We start from the raw sequence: 25,770 nt of genomic DNA, 5'->3' as shown, positions 1-25,770 counted from the left end.
ATACATATATGTAATTCAAAATGCCTACCTTACTTCCTGATCTTCTTTCTGTTCCCTTCTTTGTATTTTTTAAATTAAATTTTATTTTTTCAATCAATGAAAATCTATCTTCTCTTCCCACTTCTCCTAACCCCAGATGAGATACAAAGAAAAATAAAACCTGTTAAAAACATGTATTGCCAAGCAAAACAATTGCTACATTGGCAATGTGGAAAAAAAAAAAACCCCAACCTCAGTTAATATTCTGAGTCCATCACCTATTTGTCAGGATATGGGCACCTTATTTTACCATGTGTTCTCTAGAATAGTGTTTAGTCATTGTGTTGATTAGAATTTCTAAGTTTTAAAGTTGTTTGTCTTTACAGTATTGTTATTGTATAAATTGTTCTCCTAGTTCTGCTCACTTCATTCTACATCAGTTAATATAAATCTTCCTAGGTTTCTCTGAAACTGCCCTCTTCATCATTTCTTACAGCACAATAGTATTCTATCACAATCATATGCCATAGTTTATTCAACCATTTCCCAATTGATGAGTACCTCTTAGATTCCAATTCTTTGCTACTGCAAAAAGAGCTTATGCAATGTGTTTTTCAGGGAACTGGCCAGTATCGATGACATTTATTTCAGAGGTCATTAATGAATAAAGTGGCCCTTTTCTTGTTTTTGTTTAAACATTGGCATTTTGGCAGGGGATGGGGGGAACAGAAATGAACGACATTTAACACTTAAAAGTTTCCAAAGTCCTTTAAGTATTTTTATCTCATTTGAACCAAATAATAACAATAATAGTAATAATTAGGACACTGCCTGGCACATAGTAGGTACTTAATAAATGTTTATTAATTGACTGACTCACAATGACCCTATAAGGAAGGTATTTCAGGTATTATTTTCATCTCAACTTTACAGATGAGGAAAACTGAGACTCATAGATATCAAGTGATTTGTCCCACTACTAAGTGTCAGAGGTGAGATTTGAACTGAGGACTTCTTGGCTCCAAGTCCAACACTCTCTCCAATGTGAGGAGCTCTACTCATTCATACTCATGCTTCATTTATTCAGATTCTTTTAAGGAATTGCTTCTATTTCTCCCCTTCTAAATAATAGTTGGATTTGTCTCCATACATGAATGACATTGCTATATACATGCATATTAGCTTTTTTTTTTTTTTCGTGAGGCAATTGGGGTTAAGTGACTTGCCCAGGGTCACACAGCTAATAAGTATCTAAGGTCAGATTTGAACTCAGGTCCTCCTGAATCCAGGGCTGGTCCTTTATCCACTGCGCCACCTAGCTGCCCCGATATTAGCTTTTTATGTCATTCATTACAGATAGGGAATATCAAGGCATATGTGTGTATGTTTATATATATTAACATGTACGTATGTGTGCATTTTTTATTTGAAATGCACACTTTTGTCTTTTGTAGAAATACAAGTGTATCTCTGGGTATCAGTATTAACTCAAAGGATATAGCCAGTTATTTTCATCCAGAATCAAACAAATCATTCTAAGCTAGACTTCTGATTTTGTTTAAAGTTTGTCTTTACAAACAAAGACTAGCTCTAAGCAGAGTATGTATTTCTCCCTTAGGTTCTGATCACCTTCGTGAAAAGGATGGACTTTGGGCAGTCTTGGTCTGGCTTTCCATCATTGCAGCCCGAAAACAGAGTGTGGAGGAAATTGTTCGAGACCACTGGGCCAAATTTGGTCGCCACTACTACTGCAGGTGAGGGTTTGATCAAGGTTATGAATATGCACCTGGGAGAAACATTTTGGAAAGTGGTTCTCAGTGCCCTAAGTGACTAGAATATCTATAGAGAGGTCTCAGGTAAGATACAAGGGAAGCATAAGGAGTGGCTCTGTGAAGCAATAAACTTCTAATGAATGGTAATAGTGTTCTTTGCCAGCTATGGGCTTTACACATTTTGTTGTCGTTCAGTCATTTCAGTCGTGTCTGACTCTTTATGACCCCATTTGTGGTTTTCCTAGCAAAGATATTGGAGTGGTTTGCCATTTCCTTCTCCAGTTTATTTTGCAGATGAGGATACTGGAGCAAACAGGGTTAATGACTTATCCAGGGTCACACAGCTAGTAAGTGTCTGAGGCTGGATTTGAACTCAGGAAGATGAGTCTTTCTGATGCCAAGCCCAGTGCTCTATCCACTGCACCACCTAGCTGCCATCTTAGTGCTGACCCTGTTTTTTTGTTTGTTTGTTTGTTTTGCAGGGCAATGAGCACTAAGTGACTTGCCTAGAGTCACACAGCTATTAAATGTCAAGTGTCTGAGGCTGGATTTGAACTCAGGTCCTCCGGAATCTCTTGTGCCACCTATCTTTCCCCTGCTGATTCTGTTTTAAGCCCTAAGTCTTCCTTGTGCACAATTCTCTATGAACCCACCTTCCTATCCAGTCCTTCTGAAGTACTATCTTTGTACTTCCATTTAGGTTTTGGCTTTTAGATTGACTTCTATGGGACATGCTTTAATTCCTATGCTATTTGCAGAGGTAGAATGACTGATACTCTTTAGATCCACTTAACAGGTCCAGTCATTAGCTTTACCTACTTTCCCAAGTTCCTAGGTTGATGGCTCCCCCCACCCCCTTTCCTCTCTTCACCTAGGTGGTTCTTTGCTAGAATCCCATTTTTTCAATGTTAAGTATTTCAATACTTTATACATATAGTAATAGAAAAGTTTCTATCTTTATAAAGAGAAGGGTCATTTCTTCATAGGATGCCTGATACCTGTTATCTGGAAAATGTCTTCATGACTTCCAACTACCTTTAATAGCTTCTCTTCAACTGAAATCATAGGTTCATAGAGCATGAAGGTCACTTAAGTCCAACACTCTCATTTTGCAGATGAGGAAACTGAGACCCACCCAAAAGGGTTGATGACTTGCTAAAGGTCACACTGGCAATAAATAGCAAAGCTGGAGCTACTACCTGGTCTTGCGTCTCCCAATTTTGCATTCGGAGTTTAGGATAGATATCACAGCATTGAACACATAAGCACAAAATTGGTTGCCAAAAATCAACTGTGGGTTTGGAGAAATAGAGAAGATGAAGTTTATTTAAGAAAGATGACAGCAAGTGTGAGTTATAGAAGTTTAGGGGTAGATGGATGGTTCAAAGGAAAGAAAAGTTTGAATACCACTGATTCTGGGCAACTAGGTGGCATAGTAGATAGAGTGCCAGGCCTGGAGTAACAAAGACTCTTCTTTCTAAATTTAAATCTGTCCTCAGGGCAGCTAGATGGCGCAGTGGATAGAGCACCAGCCCTGGAGTCAGGAGTACCTGAGTTCGGATCTGGCCTCAGACACTTGATACTTAACTGGCTGTGTGACCCTGGGCAAGTCACTTAACCCCAATTGCCTCACTAAAAAAAAAAATAATAATAATAATAAATAAATAAATCTGTCCTCAGACCCTTCTAAGCTATGTTACCTGGGAAAGTCACTTGACCCTCTTTGCCTCAGTTTCCTCATCTTTAAAATGTCATGGAGTAGAGGGCACCTAGGTGGTACAGTGGATAAAGCACCGGCTCTGAATTCAGGAGGACCTGAGTTTAAATCCAGCCTCAGACACTTGACACTTACTAGCTGTGTGACCCTGGGTGAGTCACTCAACCCTCATTGCCCTGCAAAAAAAAAAATGTCCTGGAAAAGGAAATGGGAACCCACTGCAGTATCTTTGCCAAGAAAATCCTGAGTGGGGTCACAAATAGTTGGACATGACTGAACAATATCAATAATCACTGATTCAATTGTATTTATTAAGTGCTTGCTATGAATGAGTACGGCTTTTTGCTAGACACTAAGGATACAAAGACCAAATGGAAATAGCAGTCCCTCACCTTAGGGAACTTATATTTTACTGGATCTAAGCCCCTCATAGGCTTACATTACATGTATGTAGGAAAATCCCAGAGAAATATTGTTTAGTTTTACATTGTTGAGGGAGCTGGGTGATTCAGTGTATAGAGGGCCTGGAGTCAGGAATACTTGAGTTCATATCTGGCCTTGAGTTCATATCTAGCTGTTTGATCCTGGGCAAGTCACTTAACCTATGTTTACCCTAATCCATTGGAGAAGGAAATGGCAAACCACTCTAGTATCCTTGCCAAGAAAACCTCATGGATAGTACTAGCATTCTATGGTGCACAGGAAGAATCAGACATGATCGAATAACTAAACAACACAAATTACATTGTTGAGAGCTGCTAGAACCTGGTGCTTGAGTTTCAAGTAGGTTTTAAAATAGCCTTTGCTCTTATAAAGAGTCTTTTCCTGCATCTTGCACCGTCATGTGCTAAGATAAATATCAGAGGAAAAGGGAATCCATGACACTCCTAAGTGATATCTGAGTGACTTTGAATTCCAGTCATACAACGCTCAGTGAAAATTAAATATTAGCCTCTTGGCTGTGCCTGTTCAGTCTTGGGGGGGCTGAGATGCAATGGATGCCTTCAAAGTACTTTCTTGTGTCACTTGAAATGAGAAATCTGGGGGCAGGTAAAGACTTCTTTCTTTAGCCTTTATTCATGACAGGGGCCCAGGAACTTGGATTCTTATGGCTAAGGGACCCAAAGCTAAACACTAAACCTCATTGGACAGCACAAGCTGGTCTGACTCAGCACATCCTGAGCCAGTTATTGTCACTGCCAAGTTCTCCCAGGATAGCAAGGTCTGATTATTCCTTGCTTAATAAGGGTCTTCTGTCTCCTGATTTGTATGGTGACCATTTAGTCTGCTGCCAGCATTGGGAAGAAATTGTGTTATGACTAATGTGTTCTCAAAACAAGGACCATATTAGAGAATATCACACAGGGACACTTTCAGTCCGTGTATGAAGATGTACTAAGACACCAAATTCTTGCCAAACAAAACACCACGTGCATTCAAAGGAAAAGAGAAGTGGGTACAAATAATGGGTAAATTTTACCCTTTACCCCAACCAATGGCTAGTTGAAGATTGGTTGGGGAAGTAAGCTGATTGCTTATTTCCATTTTGTTTTTTGGGAGGGTTATAAAACAACTAAATACTGCTGTACTGTTTTATTAAGGTGAACTGTGGGGGTATCTTGACTCTGTCACTTACTATCTATGTCACTTTGCACAAGTGGGTTTAAAGCCTGGTTCTGCCACTTACTGCCTGTGTAATCTTGGGCAAATTTCTTTACCTCTTTAAATCTCCGTTTCTTAATCTGCAGCACAAAGGAGGAGATGCACCACATGGCCCTTGAGGTCTCTTCCCCTAGAGATCCAAATCTATGATACTAAGATCCCAAATTAATCTCTCTGGGTCCCAGTTTCTTCATCTATAAAAACCAGGGAGTGGGAGTGGGACTTCTAAAGTACCACCCAGTTCTAAATCTGCGATCAAGTGATCTTGTGTAAATTAATTTGCAGAAATATATAAGTTGTTCAGGGTATGACTCTGTAGAACCATGTCTTACGGTTAACGGAGAGGTAGGAAGAAGCCAAATGGAGGAGTTTATATTTGATCTTGGAAGTAATAAGGAATCATTGGAGATCACCAAACAGGAGTGGTAGTTGGGGAGTTGATGCAATCAGACTTATGCTTTAGAAAAATCAACTTGGAAGCAAAGTGGAGGATGAATTGAAGTGAGGAGACTTGAAGCAAGGAGACCAGTAAGAAAGCTATTGCCATAGTTTAGGCAAGAAGTGATGGGGGGAGGGGCAGCTAGGGGGCATGGTAAATAAACCACTGACCCTGGATTCAGGAGGACCTGAGTTCAAATCCGGCCTCAGACACTTAACTCTTACTAGCTCTGTGACCCTGGGCAAGTCACTTAACCCTCACTGCCCTGCCCCCCCCCAAAAAAAAAAAGTGATGAGGGCTTAAAATAGGGCTGTGATATACTCTGGTTTCTCTTCAGATCGTATAAATCTTTCTCCTTTTACTAAAGATTTCCGTGGAGAGGAACAATCACGAGTCATTAACTAATTTTTCGAGGCCTCACTTTGGTGAGGATGATTTCTTTGTCAATAAAGAAAAGATGAACATAGTTTAAAAAAAAAAAAGAAATAGGGCTGTGGTTATGAGTCCAAAGAAGGGGATATATACTAGATATGTGAAGGTAAAAACATGATTTGGCAATTGACTGCATATGTGAGGTGAGTGAGATTGAAGAATGACCCCAGTATTTCAAGTCTGAATGTCTAGGAGGGTGGTCATGCCCTTGATAGTGTTGTGGGGAAAACAGCGTAGGGGGTTTGGATAGGGGTAGGGGTTTGGGGTCCTTAGGAATTCCTCTTTAAAGAATTACACTCTCTTGCACACAAAAGCAATTAGAATAAGATAGTCATTTATTTAGGGGCAAGGGAAGGGAAGGGGAATCAAGAGAGAAATCATTGGACTTCTTCTCATGGGGAGAAAGGCATGGCACAGAGTGTGGCTCTGAGATACCAATCTCCTTGAGCAGGAGACAGGCAGGTACTTTTATAGAGGACTGATGGGGGTGACCATCTGACTGTGGAAAGTTTCCTTAGTGAGGGAGGACCATCCCCCACTGGTGGTGGCTGGAGGAATTGGGTGAGGGGTGGCTGGAGATCTCTCAAGCCATCTCCTCAGGACACAAAGGCAGCAGCCACACCTAATCTTATCTCCTCAGGGTTGAGGGAGACTAGAATGATGGGTGGAAATCCGGAAACTAGCTCAGTCTCATCTGGTTCCACTTATCTCTTTAGGTGTGTCTGTCCTTTGGTTTAGCTTCTCAAGGAGAAGGTTCCTTGATGTACCCCAGAGAACTTCTGGGTTTCTCTGGGCCCATAACAGTAGGAATAGGGAAGTTGGGAAGAGAACAGGGTTTGGGGCAAAAGATAGTGATAGAGGTCTATTTTGACATGCGTACGAGACATCCAGTTTGAAATATCTAAAAGGTAAATCAAGGTGATCTATGACTGCAGCTCAGGAGAGAAGCTACGTCTGAATATATAAGCCTAGGAATCATCTGCATAGAGATGATAATTGAACCTAAGAGAGGTGATGAGATCAAGTGAAATCAGAAAAAGAATAGAGAGAAAAAAGAAGGGCATAAGACAGAGCATTAGAAGGTACCTATGTTGTGAGAAGGATCAGTCCCACAGGAGAAGAACCAGGAGAGAGCATGAACCCCAGGGAGGAGAAAGTATCCAGGAAGAGAAGGTGATTAACGTTGTCAATTGCTGCAGAGAAGTCAAGAAACATCAGAATTGAGAAAAGGACATTAGTTTTGGCAATTAAGAGATGGTTGATAATTTTGGAGAGTTGTAGGGGGGAAAGAGGACTGAATTTGGACTTGGAAAACCTGTGTTCAAGTCTTGGCTTAGATAGCTTCATAGAACATTTAAAAAATACTTTATTTAGGGGCAGCTAGATGGCACAGTGGATAGAGCACCGGCCCTGGATTCAGGAGTACCTGAATTCAAATGCGGCCTCAGACACTTAACACTTACTAGTTGTGTGACCCTGGGCAAGTCACTTAACCCCAATTGTCTCACCAAAAAAAAACAACAAAAAAAAACTTTATTTAAAGTTTTGAATTCCAAATTCTGTCCCTTCTTCCTCCTCCTCCTCCCCTCAGGTGGTAAGCAGTCAGATATAGATTATACAAGTGCAATTATGTAAAACATTGATAGAACATTAATTAAGCACTTACCATATTCCATTGTTAGAAAAAAAGTACTAGCAAGCAGGGCAGTTCCTGCCCTCAAGAAGTTTACATTCTAATTTACAAGCTGCATGACCTTTGACAACCCACTTATAACTCTCTGGGATTCAGTTTTCTCATCTGTAAAATGAGAAGGTTGAACTAGAGAAGCTCTTAGGTCCCTTCCAGCTTCCAGCCTATTGTCCTGTAAACCTCAGCATCAGCTAGCCAATACTTCAGGCATTTAGTCCCTTCTGGCTGCTTCATATGTCTGTATAGCTTCCCTCTTCAGGCAATTCCTCTCTAATACCCAGAAATAACATCATCTGCTTGTGTCAGCAGTATTTCCTGTAGGGCACAGGTGTTTTTCCAAGGTTTTCCATGTGTTTACTGGCTTAGCCAGACCTTCTTGGCATCTCAGGCTAGAGAACCCAGCCAGGTTGATATGGCTGCAGGGTACTCAGAAAGGACATTCTGTAGAGTCACTGTTTCCCAAATTGGGTTTCTGGGAAGAGATAACACAGTTTCAAATGTTCTATTTGTATTGTGTGAGGGGTTTTATGAAGTTTATTATAAGAAAGTGCTTATTTTGGAGGTGGCTAGGTGGCGCAGTGGATAAAGCACTGGCCCTGGATTCAGGAGTTCCTGAGTTCAAATCCTGCCTCAGACACTTGACACTGGCTGTGTGACCCTGGGCAAGTCACTTAACCCCCATTGCCCCGCAAAAAAAAAAAATGCTTATTTTCTGTAATGTTTGTTCAGATAAAACAATGGTGGAAAGGGCCTACTGATAGCTAAGGATGGAATTGCCATCTTCCTCTCCCCACTTTAATGAGATGTTTTTCAGTTCAGTATATTGCCTGGAAGGAGTGGTAAAAGATCAGATGACCTTAGAAGTTCCTTCCAACCTTCTGGTTCTATGATTATTCTCACTGTGTCTCTCCTTACATACCAGGTTTGATTATGAGGGGCTAGAGCCAAAAACGACATATTACATCATGCGAGACCTGGAGGCCTTGGTCACTGACAAGTCATTCACTGGCCAGCAGTTTGCCGTGGGGAGTCATGTCTACAGTGTGGAAAAAACAGACAGCTTTGAATACGTGGACCCTGTGGACGGCACCGTGACCAAAAAACAGGTATTAAATGGGAGTCAAAGCATTTGGGAAATAATGTGCAGTAGACAACCACTTCAGCTGGTTCTGCAATTCAATTCAATGAACATTATATATATTTGCTAGGTATTTGGGAGAGATGCAGAGTTTAGATAATGTGGTCCTTCTTTTCATGGAATGTATAGTGTAATGGGATAGAATGCATTCTCAAATAAACATAGTCAATCAATCTTAAATATCTACCATGTGTAAAAAACTATTAGGTACTAAGGGCACAAAGAAAAAAAAATGAAACAATTCCTTCAAGAGTTAACATTCCATTGAGGGAGAGAACATGTACATACATAAGAATATGCCCAATAAATATATGCAAAATAAAAGGCATTTGTGTGAGATACTGATGTGAAAAGCCATTATTGACAGATGGCACCTGGAAAGGCTTTCAGGAAGAGCTTGGATTTGAGGAACTCTTAGAAGAGTGGGTAGAATAAGGAATAAGAGGGTAAGGGGAGAGGATAAGATAATTGGGATAAGGGAAAAAGAGGCTGAGAAGGACAATAGTGAATAAAAATAAGATGGAGGGAAATTTGCAAATAATAATTATAACTTTTGGTGTGAAGGGGATGAACTCACCCATAAAACAGAAATGAATAGCAGAATGGATTAAAAATCAGAATCTGATAAAATGCTGCTTATAGGAAACCCATTTAAGAATGAGAAATACACAGAATTGAGATGCAATTTAAAGGAAATTCTATAGGAAAAAAAGTATAAGGGCTTTTGAGACATGGGGGGATAGAACAAGCAAAGGCATTTAAGTGAATAGGTAGTGCAGTGCATTAGAGTTCTGGAGCTAGTCAGGAAGGTCTGAGTTCAAATCCTGCCTCAGACACTTACTGGGTATGTGACATGCTTATCACTGAACTGCCCTGGGAGCATTTTTAGGCTTGCTGTAGAAACAAGACCAATTTTTTCATCCCTATATAGGTTAAGAAAAGTTCTGTCTAAAATCCCAGAGTTCCAATCCTTCTTGCCCATTTGTCATAAACAGAATGGACAAAGGCAAATGAATTGATGTGGATTCCAGGCCTATCAGGAAAATTAAAGGATAAAGTTGTAGTCACTGCCATTTTTATTGTGTCTTATTTCTTCATATGTCTAGGTGGTTCTCATCAGTTTCAAGTTTGGAGAAGCAGGCTGATCTATGGTCCATCTCTTGCTCTTCGCTTTTGTCAGTAGAATGCTATGAAAGACATTTCCCTTTCATAAAGATTTTTTCTTTCTATAGGCCCTTCTATCACCTGAACAACTAAACTCATATTTACTTTTCTTTCTTTCTTTTCTTTTTTTTTCCTTGGGGGGAGGGCGGCAGCAGGGCAATGAGGGTTAAATGACTTGCCCAGGGTCACACAGCTAGTAAGTGTTAAGTGAGAGTCTGAGGCCACATTTGAACTCAGGTCCTCCTGAATCCAAAGCTGGTGCTCTATCCACTGCACCACCTAGCTGCCCCTACTTTTATTTCTATTCTTTTGGTCACATACTAACATCTCTATGATGACTTTAGTATATTGTATTGAACTGTCTTTTAAAATAAGTAACAGGATGGGGGAAACTATTATATTGGCAGGGTGAGAATTTGATCATTGAAACATTTAGCTGCTTTATTTAGCCTTTGTGCTGAGTCTAATTAAGGCCCTTTTCATTTCTTTAATCTTTTATACACATTTTTCTTTATTCTAAAATTCATATTCATACCCCAGTTTACCATCGTTCTAAATTATCTTTTTCCTTACCAAATGGTAAGTATTTAAAGCAGAGTTCTTTCTTCTTTTTCACTCTGAGTTCCTAATCAGGCTATCTCCAACTTAAGGTAACTTTATTTTGACTCTGTTCAAGAATCAAAAAAGAGAGGTAGAATTCTTACAATATTTCTAAAATCATATGTGATTTTAGTTCAACAATGAAATAAAGTGTTTTGTAAACCTTGAAGTGCTAGAAAATGTTAGTTGTGAACTTATTTTGATATATGGGGTGAGATGTTGGGTCTTTGCCTATTTTCTGCCGAACTGATTTTCAGTTTTCCTATCAATTTTTATCATATACTGAGTTCTCATCCCCAAAGCTTGGATCTTTGAATTTATCAAATACTAGATTTCTATGGCCATTACCACTATGTATTGTGTACCTAATGTATTCCATTGATCCACCCACTCTATTTCTTAGCCATTACCACGTTGTAACATAGTTTGAAATCTGGTACTGCTAGGCCACCTTCCTTCACACCCTAACCCTAATACTAACCCTAACCCAAACCACCTTCCTTCACATTTTTTTCATTGGTTCCCTTGATATTCTTGACCTTTTGTTCTTCCAGATGAATTTTGTCATTATTTTTCCTAGAGCTACATACTAATCCTTTGGTAGTTTGATTGGTATGTTACTGAATTAGTAAATTAATTTAGGTAGAATTGTCATTTCTTATATTATCTCAATCTCCCCATGAGCAATTAATTTTCTTCAGTTGTTTAAATTTATCTTTATTTGTGTGAAAAGTGTTTTATAATTGTCTTCATATACTTCCTGTATTTCTCTTGGCAGATAGACTCCCAAATATTTTATATTATTTGCAGTTATTTTAAATGGAATGTGTTTTGATGGTAATATATAGAAATGCTTATGATTTATGTGAGCTTATTTTATATCTTACAACTTTGCTAAAGTTGTTAGTTGTTTCAACTAGGGTTTTTTTAGCTTATTCTCTAGGGTTCTCTAAATATATCATCATATCATCTGCAAAGAGGGATAGCTCTGTTTCCTTATTGCCTTATTCCTTTTTTCTTCTTTTACTGCTATAGCTAGTATTTCTAATACGATATTGAATAATAGTGGTAATAATGGACAGCCTTGCTTTACCACTGATCTTTTTGGGAAGGCTTCTAGTTCATACCCATTGCTGATGATATTTGCTCTTGATTTTATATATATATATATATATATATATATATATATATATATATATATATATAATTTTGAGAAAATTCCCATAGATTTCTAGGTTTTCTAGTGTTTTTAATAGGAATTTGTGTTGTATTTTATAAAAACCCTTTTCTGTATCTATTGAGATAATCATATGACTTTTGTTGTTTTTGTTATGGATATGGTAAATTAAGCTAATAGTTTTCCTAATATTGAACCAGCCCTACATTTCTAGTATAATTCTCACCTGGTCATAGTGTATGATCTTTGTAATATATTACTGTAATCCCCTTGCCAGCATTTTATCTAAATTTTTTTTGTATCAATATTCTTTAGGGAAATTGGTCTATAGTTCTCCCCCGCTTTTGTTTTTGCTTTACCTGTTTTAGGTATAAAAACCATATTTGTGTCATAGAAGGAATTTTGTAGAACTAATTTTTTTTTCCTAGTGAGGCAATTGGGGTTAAGTGACTTGCCCAGGGTCACACAGCTAGTAAATGTTAAGTGTCTGAGGCTGGATTTGAACTCAGGTCCTCCTGACTCCAGGGCCAGTGCTCTATCCACTGCGCCACCTAGCTGCCCTAGAACTAATTTTTAAAACTTATTTTTCAAATATTTATATAATAATGAGATTAATTGTTCCCTACTTGTTTGGTAGAATCCACTTGCAAATCTATCTGCTTGGTCCTGGGGAATTTTTCTGGGGAAATCATCTATGGCTTGTTTAATTTCTTTTTTGAAGATAGGGTTATTTAAACATTCTATTTTCTATTCTGTTAATCTGGGCAATTTATTTTTTGTAAATATTCATTTGTTTCACATATATTGTCCATTTTATTGGCATGTAATTGGGCAAAATAGCTCCTAATATGTGCTTCCATTTTATTTTTGTTGGTGGTGCGTATACCCTTTTCATTTTTGATACTGGTAAATTTAGCTTTCTCCTATATTTAAAAAATCAAGTTAACTAATGGTTTATCTATTTTATTGTTCTATTCATAAAACCAGCTCCTAGTTTTATTTATTAGTTCAATTTTTTCCTCAATCTTAAAAGTCTTTGAACTTTATGTTAGCATTGGACTTTACACATGTGAAGAAGAGGATGCTCTCGTCTAAGCTTTAGCCTTTTATGTGCTGCTGTTTTCAGAGCCAATTCTTGATGTCTATATGTTTTCATTTCTTACAAGATGGTGTTATCTGGAGAGAGATCACTGCTCTCTTGTTCTGTACTCTAGTCTTTACCCAGAAAAGGTCCCTGATCACCTGTAGCCACAAGGGTTATCACTCCTCTCTCCCCTGGAAATGCAGCCCAGAACTGAGTATGGGCAATGGAGTTGCACAGCATTGCCCAGTCCTGCACCCTGTGTCAGCTCAGGATCTCCTGTAATCTTTCTCTGAGCAGCTATATGATTCCTTTACCATCTCTGGGCTGAGAGCTCCTGATGCTGTTGCTGATGTCACAGCTACTACAAAGACCCATTGCTAAGTGTTTACACTGCTATTGCTCTGGGCCAGCCCTCACCTTGTTGTCACAGACTACACCTTCCAACCTCCTAAGTTGGCTTGGGCTAGAAAAATGTCTCGCCCTTACCTTTAGTTGTCTATGCCTCTCCAGAATACATTTTGATGCATTATTTTAAAGTAGATATTGGGACAGTTGAGATGGATTGTTGCCTTTACTCTTCCATCTTTGGGACTGTCGGAGATTAATATTAATGGAGATTATTTTTACTTGATTTGGGAATCTAATTTTTACTTTTTATGAATGTGTCCAATGTATAGACTTGAAAAAAATCTTTTATACCATAATGTAAAAAATCAGCATAGCATAATAAAGAACCAGCTTCTAAGTCAGAAAGACCTGAGTTCTTGTTTTATCTCTTATACTTACTGAGACCCAAAGCAAGCTATTTAACCTTACAGTACTCTAGGCAACTCTAAGAATATGAGTTAGAGAATTGTTGCTTATTCGCATTAATAGAGAGAATTTCATAACTGGGAATTCCTTATACCAATGGAATCATAGGTCCAATATAAAAAAAATATGAGGTATCATTTTGATGCCTTGACATTTCAATGCATTTTTCCTCTGTTTTCTTTAGCTGTTTTATGTCAGGCTAATTGCTTTGGTAGAGCTGAGACTGATTCTCTCATTTATTCCATAACCACCCCCACCTACTTTCTTCATGACCAACAGAACACATTGAAAATACGTTTCCATTTTTTACACTGGGACATTTATTGATTTTTTTTTTTTACTTTCTGAGTAAAACTTACATGTGGAATCTGTTTTCAGGATGGCTAAGCTCTTTGGTGTGAGATCAAACACAGCCATAAGGAGATAAGTGCTACCAGAGCTTGGTTTTGGGGTAGACCCAGGAATGAAGCAAAAAAGATGGTTCATTTTTCAAAAACTCAAGGACTAAATGACATCATTATAAGATAATGTAGTTAAGCTGCATTATATCCACAGTATGGCTGGGCTTGTTGATCATTTTGTTTTCTCAATTATGGGGGAGCATTTTTCTTCACTTTTTATTGAGAATTGTAAGAGATGGGGTGGTGAAGCCTTAGAAGGTCTGGGTTTAAGTCCCACCCATGATACATATGGGTTGTGTGATCCTGGGCAAGTCACTTAGTTTCTCAGTTAATTAGGAAACTCTTTAATAGCTAGCATTGGTAGAAGTTTCTTACCAGGTATTCCCCACAGCAGTGAAACCACAGATGCAGAAAGAGGCAAGTTAGCATTTATTATCATCCCTATTGTGGCATGATTCTTATACCCCTGGTTCACTGGTAGAATTGATAGGGAGATTTTCAAGTCTTCACTGTCACCATCACAGCTGAAGTTTTTTGCCCTTCAGGTTTACAAAACACTTTCACTAGTAAATTAAAACTTCATATGAGAGGAAAGAAGAGATACTTAGTGTGGGCAGTATAGAGCCTTATTTCATACAGAAATGGTTTTAAAATTAGCATTTCCCATTTAAAAGCATACCAAAATGACCAAAATTAGATTCCCAAGAGATGCCTTTTGAACTAAAATGAACTTATGTGTGGCAGAATAGGAGATACATGAGTGGAAAAAGGGGTGGGACTTGTATGGACTGATGAAGTGAGCAGAACCAGTGGAACGGTTTATACAATGAACCCAACACTGTAAAGAAAAATAATTTGGAAATATTTAAGTATCATCTGTGTAGTGACCAGCCATGACTCCAGAGGCACAGGGTGGAGGACAAGGGGGATCAGCCACAGCTACAGAATTATTCACATGTAGACATGTTTTGCACGGTTGTCCACTTGTTACAAGAGGGTTTGTCAAACTTCTTTTTGAAGAGAGAAGTGGGACTCGCAGAGTAATTCTGAAATATATGGCTTCAGTTCACTGACAAAAGGAAACCTTAAAGAGCTAAAAGACTTAAAGTTTTAAAACTTTTTGGGCAGTGGGAGAATTGAGAGGGAGGACATAATGATAGGAAGGAAGGAAGGGAGGGAGGGAGGAAGGGAAAGAAAAAGATGAAAGGAAGAGAAAGGGAGGGAAGAAAGTATAAAAGGAAGGAAGAAAGAAAAGAAGGAAGAAAAGCATATCAATGGAGCATTTTAAAATATACCCCACAAAAACAAATAAACAAACAAACAAACAGCAAGCATTTTAGAGAGAAACAGGCAGGACAACTTCAAGGACAGTGCTTAGCTGAGGGTCTGGCATATAGTAGGTGCTTAATAAATGTTTATTGATTGATTGAACTAAATTTAGTCTATATTTAAAGCTAAATCCAAATTGAAAAAGGAAGTCAGGGTGGTGCAGTAGATAAAACACCGGCCCTGGATTCAGGAGGACCTGAGTTCAAATCCAGCCTCAGACGCTTGACACTTACTAGCTGTGTGACCTTAGGCAAGTCACTTAACCCTCATTGCCCTGCAAAAAAAAAAAGAAGAAGAAGAAAGAAAGAAAGAAAGAAAAAGAAGAGAAAAAAACAACAGGGAAAATGGCACAGGGGATAGAGTGAGGGGCTTTGAGTCAGAAGACTCATTTTCCTGAGTTCAAATCTGGCTTCAGACACTAGCTATGCAACCCTGGGCAAGTCACTTGACCCTGTTTGCCTCAGTCTCCTGATCTGTACAATGAACTGGAGAAGGAAATGGCAAACCACTCCAGTATGTTTGCCAAGAAAACCCCAATTGGGGTCATGTAGAGTTTGATGTGACTGAAAAAAATGACTAAACAACAGCAATGTTAAGATGGACAGTGTGGGTACCCACAGAATATTAAAAGACTTAAAAAGGCAGATCTACAGTGACTTGATTATAAAGTAACATGGACAAGAATATCACAGGAAAAGAAGGCATAGATGGTTGGGTTTTTTTGTTTTTTTTTTTTAGTGAGGCAATTGGGGTTAAGTGACTTGCCCAGGGTCACACAGCTAGTAAGTGTTAAGTGTCTGAGGCTGGATTTGAACTCAGGTACTCCTGACTCCAGGGCCGATGCTTTATCCACTGTGCCACCTAGCCGCCCCGGCATAGATGGTTTTTGATCTTCATTGCTAGAAGAGATACCCCACCTCGCTGAGTTCACAAGTCCATTGAGGTATTGAAGTATGTGCTATGTGGGAATTTATGTACCTAGGTATACAAAATAAGAGGCAATAATAATAATATACTTTGATGCAATTTTTTTTGAAGTAGAATTATTCATTTGTCCTACAGATAGCTGAGTGTTTACTATGAACATAGTCTTTTGCTGGTCTTTGATATAAACTGAGAAATCACAATGCATCATGGATTACATTTTAAAATAGCAACAGTATGTGCTGTGATGCTAATGTGAGAAAACATACATACCAGAAAGAGGTTTAAAGGGAGGACGACTTTTGGAACTAATGTATTCAAGTTTGCATATATTTAAACAAAATTTTCGGAAATGTGACTCAGTCAAATATTCATGCCATAATTGAACATGTATAATGCATATCTGATTGCTTACTATCCCAGGGAGGAAGGGGGGGAAGGGAGGGAAGGAGGGATAAAATTTGGAACTCAAAACTAAAAATGTTTATTATTTAAAAAAGAAAATATTCATGCCAAGGGATAACAAATAGGCAAATGTGAGTTCTTACCAAATGATGAAAGACTAAAAGGAAAGAAGGCTGATCACCTCTCTGTGACTTTTCATTTGGTAGGATTCTGATTGATGTATTTTGTTAAATCTTCCATAGATGACCTATCCAGTGAGCTAGATTGGTGCTCTCATTTTTTAAGTACCTGAGGGTGGTGTACTAATGTGAGCCTCTGTGTGTGTGTGTGTGTGTGTGTGTGTGTGTGTGTGTGTGTTACTGAGAATAGAGGTGGAAAGGGAAGAAGCAGTGCCTTGAAAAGACCTTAGTAGATTCTCCTCGGCTACTCTGACAGGCCCTGGTCTCGCAGATGAATGGAGTAGCAATTGATTATAGAACCACTTCTACCAGAGTATTTAGGGGAACCAGATAATGATGGTGATGATGATGGTAATGATGGCATTTATAGAGAGCTTTAAGGCTCACAAAGTACTTTACATACATTATTATCTCATCTGAGCCTTCCAACAACCCTGAGGTAGAGGATATTATTACCCTTCTTTTATAAATGAGGAAACTGAGACTGAGAGAGGTTCAGTGACTTGTCTAAGGTCTCACAACTAGTGCCTGAGGCCCAATTTGACCTTATGTCTTCCTGACTCCAAATTCAACATTATCCATACCTCTACCATCTGTCTTCCTATTGTTGTTCTTTTTCCTTCATTTTTGAAGAGGACCATGACCATGAAGAGGGGGTATGATGTCATGATTTGCACTGAATTGGATTTAAGTGAGGCAGGGCTGTGCAAGGTCACCAGCCTCACTCTCTCCTCTAGAGCTATGTGGGTCCAGGGGTAAGGTGTATATAAAGATGACTGGAGATGACCCCTATGTAGCTGCCTACATGGAAATGAATAGTAGGAGTGGGGCTGGACCATCTTGGGTCAGAAGACCTTGCCAAGCAGGTGTCACAAATATTTGGAGAGAGATAATATGACCAGAGTTTTAGAGCTCAGAAAGACCTTCAAGACTTTTGCATCCAGCCCCCTCATTTTACAGATGAAGAAACGGGCCTGTAAAGAAAGAGAACCAAGCAAATACAGAATTCAAATCAACAAGCGTTCACCTGAGTCAGTTGGGTCATGTAGAATTTAGGAACAGAGGTTAAGTGACCTGCCCAGAGTCAGGGAGGCAAGTAAACATCAGAGATGGGATCTGAACCCGTGCTTCCACTCTAAAGAAGGGAGTAGCGGTACAGCTGCCACCCATTTTATTGGAGTTTGTTACAGATAGTATATATTATAACAGAAAGGAGATAGTAAAAGCTAATAAAGCAAAACAGTTCATATAAAGTCTTTGAGTTCTCTTGTCTTCTTGAAGTGGTAAGATGTCATCAGGAAGAAACTGGATTCTGATCTGGAAAACTGGATTCTGGACTCTGGTCTGGAAAGCTGGATTATCTTCTTTAACTGTTTGAATTGCTGTATTTTTTACTAAACCTTAGCATAGCATTGTCAATGATCAAATTAATAAATTCCATTACATTCCCTCCTTTATATCCTTAGACTTCTAATAGAGGGTTGAGGTGGTTATGCAATCTGTAACACTTTTTACCACCATGTGTCTGGATCAAAGTCAAATTTAGTATGTGTTCATGACACCTGAAAATGTTATGGAAAGGTTATCATACCATATCTCATGGTTCCGAGACAGCCAGTGATTGTGCTAGGCCACAGGTGAGTTCAACTGAGTGAGATAAAAAGATAATTAAGTTCAGTTAAATTAGGTTAAATTAGGAGGGAGAGAGGATGAATACTGGCCTGTGCCTAGTAATTGTGCTCTACATAGTCACCATCATAAGCAAACCATGGACTTACGTATACCTGTCTCTCCTTTTGTTGCACATATATTTTCTCCAGGGCCTGCATCAGAGTTCACAGCAAGTTAGTCTCTGAAATGATAAGTTTCCATACTTCCGAAATCTCATTAATTTCACCAAAGACAGTATGATGGTAAAAATGCGTGCTATGCTGCATAACTGAGAACATATTAGTGGCAAAGTTTAATACAAAAAAACTACTTCAGGTTAGCCCTGTATTGATTAGAAAGCTGATGTAACCACAGCTTCCTATTCTCTGACAACTAGGTGGTGAAGTGTATAGAGAGCTGGATTTGGATTCAGGAAGATTTGAGTTCAAATCCAGCCTCAGACACTAGCTCAGGTAAGTCACTTAAACTCTACTTGCCTTAGTTTTCTCATCTGTCAAATGAGGATAATAATAACACTTACCTTCCAAAGTAATTGTGAGGATCAACTGAAATAATATTTGTAAATCACTTAGCACAATACCTGGCACTATATAAATACTAGCTATTATGATTATTATTAATTAATCATCATGTTTCATTTAATCCAAATGTTTACTGTGTGTGTTCTTTTAAGTTGAACACCTGATACTATTAAAATATGCTCATCAGAGAAAGAGATGATCTCCTCTTACTTCTTTACAAATAATAAATTATTAGAAACAGGCAAACGCAAACCCAGCTTCTTATCATGACTCAGTCACAGATTAGAAGTCCTTCTTGGTCTCTGAGTGACCTCGAGGTTGACTCAGATTCACATTTTGTCTACTCCTTCCTTAGTTTCACAAAAGGAAAAAGTTTTTCAAGCAGCTTAGGATTTTTTCCCCCCTTAAATCTGGTTTGCTGCCCAAGCCAGGAAACCAGCAGTGGAAAAAACCGTTTCACACACGTCTCTAGAGATAAGGCAGAAATCCTTCTCCATCCAAAATAATGTTAAAATGTATTAGTGATAAGGCCTTTTCCCCCTTCTGTGGAAACATTCAGCATAATCTTCTCTGCCTCTAAGACTCCAGGGGCTCATTCAGAGATCGAGAAGGGAGCTCCAGAAGCACTCAAAGGCAGAAGTCAGAGCCCAGGCATTTGCCCGAGTCGCTTGGGTCACATAGAATTGAGGACGTGTTGAACCATAGAACGTTCAAGCTGGCAGAAGCCTCAGAGATTATTTAGATCAACCCTGCCTCGTATCATGGGAGAGAAAATGAGGTCAGATAGGAGAGCGACTTGCCGATGATTTGTTATCAAGTGGCAAAACCCAAACCTTCTGACTGCAAATCCAGTGTTATACACATATAAAAATTATAATATAACCATTATATTATTTATTGTAATGGTTACATACCATATGACCAACAATATATTATACTATTATTATATGTTCTTATAATATTATTATATAATGTATTATTTTATATTGATATATGATATAACATAACAACATATGTGTGTATATACATACACATACATATATCTATATATCAGTCAGTCAAGAAGCATTTATTAAGTGCCTCCTATGTGATGAGCACTGGGGATACAAAGAAAGGCAAAAAATAGTCTCTGTTCTTGAGGGCTCACAAGTCTAATGGGGGAGATAATGTGCAAACATCCATGAACAAAAAAAATTATAAATAGGATGTGTTGGGAGGTTGTCAGTAGAGGGAAAGCACTAGACTTAAGGATTAGGAAAGGCTTCTTGTGGAAGGTGGGATTCTTGCTGGGACTTGAAGGAAGGCAGGAAAGCCAGGTGGTGGAGGTAATAAAGGAGAGCATTCCAGGCATGGGGGACTGTCAGAGAAAATGCCTGGAGTCAGGAGTTGGAGTTCAAGATAAATGAGGAACAGTAAGGAGGCCAGTGTGACTAGATCACAGAGTATATGGAGGGGAGTAAGGTGGAAGGAGACTGGAAAAGGAGAGGTACAGGTTACAAAGGGCTTTGAATGCCAAGCACAGGATTTGGTGAGGGGAGGGCGGGGCAATGAGGGTTAAGTGACTTGCCCAGGGTCACATAGCTAATAAGTGTCAAGTGTTCGAGGCTGGATTTGAACTCAGGTCCTCCTGAATCCAGGGCTGGTGCTTTATCCACTGCTCCATCTAGCTGCCCCCAGGAGTTTATATTTGATCCTGGAGGTAATAGGGATTGGACTCAACCTCTCCTTCCAGGTTTAAATCAATCAGATCCTATGAAGACAAAGGTCAATGTATACATGTTATTGAAAATTATTTGACAGACCCAATTTCCTTGAGGTCAAAGCAATTTAAAGAGGTAATGTTTATTAGACAGACCATCTTTCCTTAGGTTTTCCCAGTGAATATGTGCCCCATTATTATTACTTACAAAATTCACTCACACTTGTGATGCTTAGGTTTTGAATTCTGAACATGAAAATTAATAATTATTATTAATAATAATTAGTTTGCATTCATAAAGCACTTTAAGGAATGCGAGACATTTAGTTTAGTTTAGTTTTTTTTTTTGTCTGTGGTCTTTTTTTTCCTTTTTATATGTATCGAGAGAGGTAAGAGCAACACTCGTTTATCATTGCTTTACAGATGAGGCAATTGAGGCTCAGAAGATGTTCACTGATTTGTTTAGGGTCACACAGATACTGTGAGAACTAAAATGAAGGGGTGGGATCCCTCTGAAGGCTTCAGAAGTCCCTTCCAGCTCGAAATCTATGGTTCTTGAACTTGAATTCAGGGTTCCTCACATTAATTTAGCGATCTTCCCTCCAGACCACAGCATCCAGGTTTGGTTGCCTCCTTTATAAACTTGAGGATTTCCTTTATTGTGTTTAAGGCAGTAGATAATACTGAATTAGGGTTGAGTTGATCAAGATAATATCGAAGCATTCAATACACATGTTGAAAATTGAATAAAGGTTGGTGCCATGTGCTGTTTTTCTGTTATGCCTAGCAGTTTGAATCTGAACTTTGGAATTAAGAGGTCCTGCCATTTCTGGAGTGAAACTTTAAGTAACTTGGATTCTTTTTCATAACCCTTCCAAAACTTGAGTTCTTTGATCAAGAAAGGGCCCAGAAATTAATGAAATTTTACCAATTCTGAAGTCATTTGTAAGTAGCACTTTGGCTTGTATTAGAGCCAATCAATAAAAAAATATTTTTAAAAAAGCAGGCCACACATAAATGCATGCCAATGGGCTTATGTGGAAAAATAAATCCAATTTAATTAGGTCAGGTTAACTGTGAGGATATTAGTACCCCTTTAAGTTATGCAGGATAGTTAAATATTTTGTTGCTTCCAAGCCTAAGAAATTAACCATTTAGAGTGGGAAGGAGATTTAAACAAGACCAGCCCCCTTGTTTTGTGAATGAGGAAACAGAGACACAGAAGGTTAAGTGAGTCAGGGTCATGTATCTAAGTCAAGCCCACTAGCATTTATTAAGCACCTACTATTTGCCAGGCACAATATGTAAGTGTCTGAGGCAAGATCTGAATACGTCGACTTGACTCTAGGTCTACTTCCCAATGTTGTTCAGTTTGTCATGTTGCTTCCTTGGAAATGAACTCAGAGAAAATACATTTTGAATTCTGTGTCTGGGGCAGCTAGGTGGTGAAGTAGATAGAGCACTGGCCCTGGATTCAGGAGGACCTGAGTTCAAATCTGGCCTCAGACACTTAATACTTACTATCTGTGTGACCCTGGGAAAGTCACTTAACCCCAATTGCCTCACCAAAAAAAAACCCCCCAAAAACAAAAAAAAGAATTCTGTGTCTGTAGCTGGTTTGTTTTTAGAATTAGTATTTTTTTCTAGAGAAAAAATGATTTTCTTTATTTCTGTACTATGTGAGGAGACAAGCTCTGTCAATTCTGTCTCTTAAGCAGTTCCTTTCCCCCCCCCTTTTTTTTTTTTTTTGGTGAGGCAATGAGGGTTGAGTGACTTGCCCAGAGTCACACAGCTAGTAAGTCTCAAGTGTCAGAGGTCAGATTAGAACTCAGGTCCTCCTGAATCCAGGGCCTGGTGCTTTATCCACTGCGCAACATTTTGTTTTTATAAGATTTCTAGTTCCAAATTTTTCTCCATCCCTCCCTTCCCTTCCTCCTCCCCAAGTGTATAGACACTGTATATACACTTCAGCAATTCTTACACTTGTCTCCTCTCTACTTGTACCATAATCACCCTGGTCCAGGTCCACATCACTTCTTACCTGACCTATTACAATAGCTTCCTAATTGGTCTCCCTTCATCCATTCTCTCCTCTTTCCAACATATTCTCTATACAACTCCTAAATTGAAATTCTTTCCGTGTCACTTTTCTGCTCAAGAAGCTTTTGTGGCTTCCCATTGCCTCTGGCATTTAAAGCCCCCCACAATGGCTCCAACTTGTCTTCTCATGTTGATTTCATATCACTTCCCCTTATGTACTGTACACTCCAGCCAAAGCGGCCTCCTGTCATATCCCTTTATACAACATTCCATCCCCTGCTTTTCGTCACTTTACTTCTGTCCGTCCAACCTGGAATCCTCATTTCTTCATTGTGAAATCCCTCACTCCTACATCAAGGACCACCTTCAAGAAACATTTTTTTCTTGATTCTCTCACTTATTAGTGCCCTACCAAAAAGATTTTGTTAGTATGTGTATGTAGATAGAGCTAGAGATATAGACACATATATACAACATTACAAAATATATGCATATATATGTACATACACACACATATATATGTATATATATCCTGTATTTACTTATCTGTTTCCTGCATGATTGAGGTATATAAATCACCTAAACTAACGATGTGACTTACATGGAAAGGCAGCATGATATAATAAAGAGAACACTTTATTTTGAATCTTTGTTGTTGTTTAGTAATGTCTGATTCTTCGTGACCCCATCTGGGGTTTTCATGGCAAAGATAACTCGAGTGGTTTACCATTTCTTTCTCCAACTCATTTTACAGATGAGGAAACTGAGGCAAATGGGGTTAAGTGACTTGCCCAGGGTCACAAAGCTAGTTAGTGTCTGAGGTTGAATTTGAACTCGGGTCCTCCTGACTCCAGCATCAGTTCTCTATCCACTGGGACACCTAGGGCCCCGCTAGGACTAAGATCAAATATGAATACTTCTACTTAATAACTGGAAAGTTGCACAAGTCTGTTCACCACTGTTTGCCTGTTCACTGTTCGCTGTCTGTTCCCCTCTGTTTACATATCTGTAAAATTTGGAATTTGATGACCTCTAATATCCTTTCTAATTCTAGAATATTTGGTTCTGTGTAAAAAGGTAGTGTTACTACCCTCCACGATTTTTATTACATGGGCTTTAAATTGTTTTCCGGTTTGATTCTATGTTCCTTTGAATTATTTACATTCTAACCTAGACACCAAGGGCTTTATATAGGAGGAGCTGACTGGACTCAGGCTGTAGACCACAGCCATGGAGTGGAATTTTTCTCTACAAAACAAAACCCACCACTTGGGCCCTTTCACTGTAATCAACTCAACAGACTGACAGAAACTGTGGCTCTAATAATAACTTCTCTATCTCTTTTGTGTTCCCTGGAGTGTGACCTGGGGGCTTAGATAAATCCAGCCTAATTGACCTTCCTGAGGCAGACCTTGGGGGATTATGAAAGTGGTTATCCATAACCAGCAGCTTGAAGAAAGGGGTGCCATGTTTAAATTCATTTCCTATATAATTCAGACCTAATCAGAAATCCTTTCTGGTTTTAAGCTTCAGAATTGGGGGAAAAAATTTCCAAAGTATATTTGTTCATTTCCTTGCCTAATTTAGTATAGTTTAGTGAGGAAAAGTTGAATACTCTTTTGTTTGTTTGCTTTTTATGGTTGATGGTCCTATAATGTCTTGAGATAATTTTTTAGAAGCTTAATTTTGATTAGGCAGCCCTATTATTGGAAACAGAGGCTCATCGTGTTGGATTTAAAGTTGGAAGTCTAGGGTTCCAACCCTGGCTCTGCCATGTATGTGATTTTGTGTAAGTTATGCGACCTCTCTGGGACTCAGTTTTCCAATCTGTAAAATCAAGGGGTTGGATTAGATGATCTTTGAGGTTCCTTCCTGCTCTACACCTAAAATCCTTTGACCTCTAAAGCAAATCATTTAACCTTCCTCTCAGTTTCCTCCTATCTAAAATGAGGATATGAATACTAATACTTCCTGCCTCACATAGTTGTTTTGCAGAAAACCCCTTGTACATCTTAAAGTACTATGTAAATGTAAGTTATTATTTTTACTGTTATTTGAGAATGGATTTTTTTTTTTGGCAAGGCAGTTGGGGTTGACTTGCCCAGGGTCACACAGCTAGTGTCATATGTCTGAGGCTGGATTTGAACTCAGGTCCTCCTGAATCCAGGGCCGGTGCTCTATCCACTGTGCCACCTAGCTGCCCCCCGAGAATGGATTTTTAAAAAAAATTCCAGTTAATTAATCAAGTGAATTTTTTAAAATTCCAGTTTATTAGTTAATTAATCAGGTGAATTCTGGTGGCTTTACTATAATGCCCAAGTCTGTTATTATAAAGAATAATATCTAGCCTCCCTGGGAGGCTCCCTGGAGTGGGAGCTATCTAAGATATTCTTAGCTGTGGTCTGGTATAGCAGAAGTCTGAAGCCTGTGGAAATGTATCAGTTGTTATTTCCTTCTCTGACACAAATGCTTCTGTATGGGGTAGTTGTCAGGCAGCTATCACCAGGAAAAGGAACTACAAAGGAGAAAAGCTGGAAAATAATAGCACAGGAACCAACAAAGGAAGCTACCCCCTGTTGATTGGGTGGAGCAGGTATGAGTCCAAAACATCACACGGATGTAGTCAGCATTCTTTTAACAGGAAACAAGAGCCAGATGAGTAGTTCACTAGCAGATGAGAAGTTGGAATGGGTGGCCTGTTGTACCTGTTACCGCTAGATTGGTTCTTGAAAACATTCTTCTTTCAAAGAATTACTCGCCCACATGATTCAATCAAAATTTAAGTAAAAGTTTTTATTATTTGGCACGCAGAAGTATGGTTGGGAGAAGAAGCCTAGACTTCAGCTCTCAGGGAGGTACAGGTTTATGATATGTTTCTTAATCAGACAGCCATAGAGGTATGGCTGGGAGGAGAAGTCTAACTTCAACTCCCAG

The 25,770-nt window shown here is 38.8% G+C and overlaps 1 protein-coding gene and 1 non-coding gene across 2 annotated transcripts in view; both read left to right on the top strand.

Moving 5' to 3' along the window:
- The window catches only part of PGM5 (phosphoglucomutase 5), a 237,807-nt gene that overhangs the window by 158,249 nt on the left and 53,788 nt on the right, over nt 1-25,770 (top strand). Inside the window, exons 8-9 of the mRNA XM_043965537.1 lie at nt 1,598-1,733; nt 8,614-8,797. Of these exons, the coding sequence (XP_043821472.1) occupies nt 1,598-1,733; nt 8,614-8,797 (320 nt within the window). The remainder of the gene's footprint in view (nt 1-1,597; nt 1,734-8,613; nt 8,798-25,770) is intronic.
- LOC122737409 lies at nt 5,887-6,002 on the top strand. Its single transcript, XR_006354249.1, has one exon. It is a non-coding gene; the product is annotated as a U5 spliceosomal RNA (small nuclear RNA).

The sequence above is a fragment of the Dromiciops gliroides genome, chromosome 1, assembly GCF_019393635.1.
Source record: "Dromiciops gliroides isolate mDroGli1 chromosome 1, mDroGli1.pri, whole genome shotgun sequence".
In the NCBI taxonomy this organism is placed as follows: domain Eukaryota; kingdom Metazoa; phylum Chordata; class Mammalia; order Microbiotheria; family Microbiotheriidae; genus Dromiciops; species Dromiciops gliroides.
The sequence above is the reverse complement of the archived record's forward strand: the minus strand, read 5'-3'. Positions and strand labels throughout refer to the sequence as shown.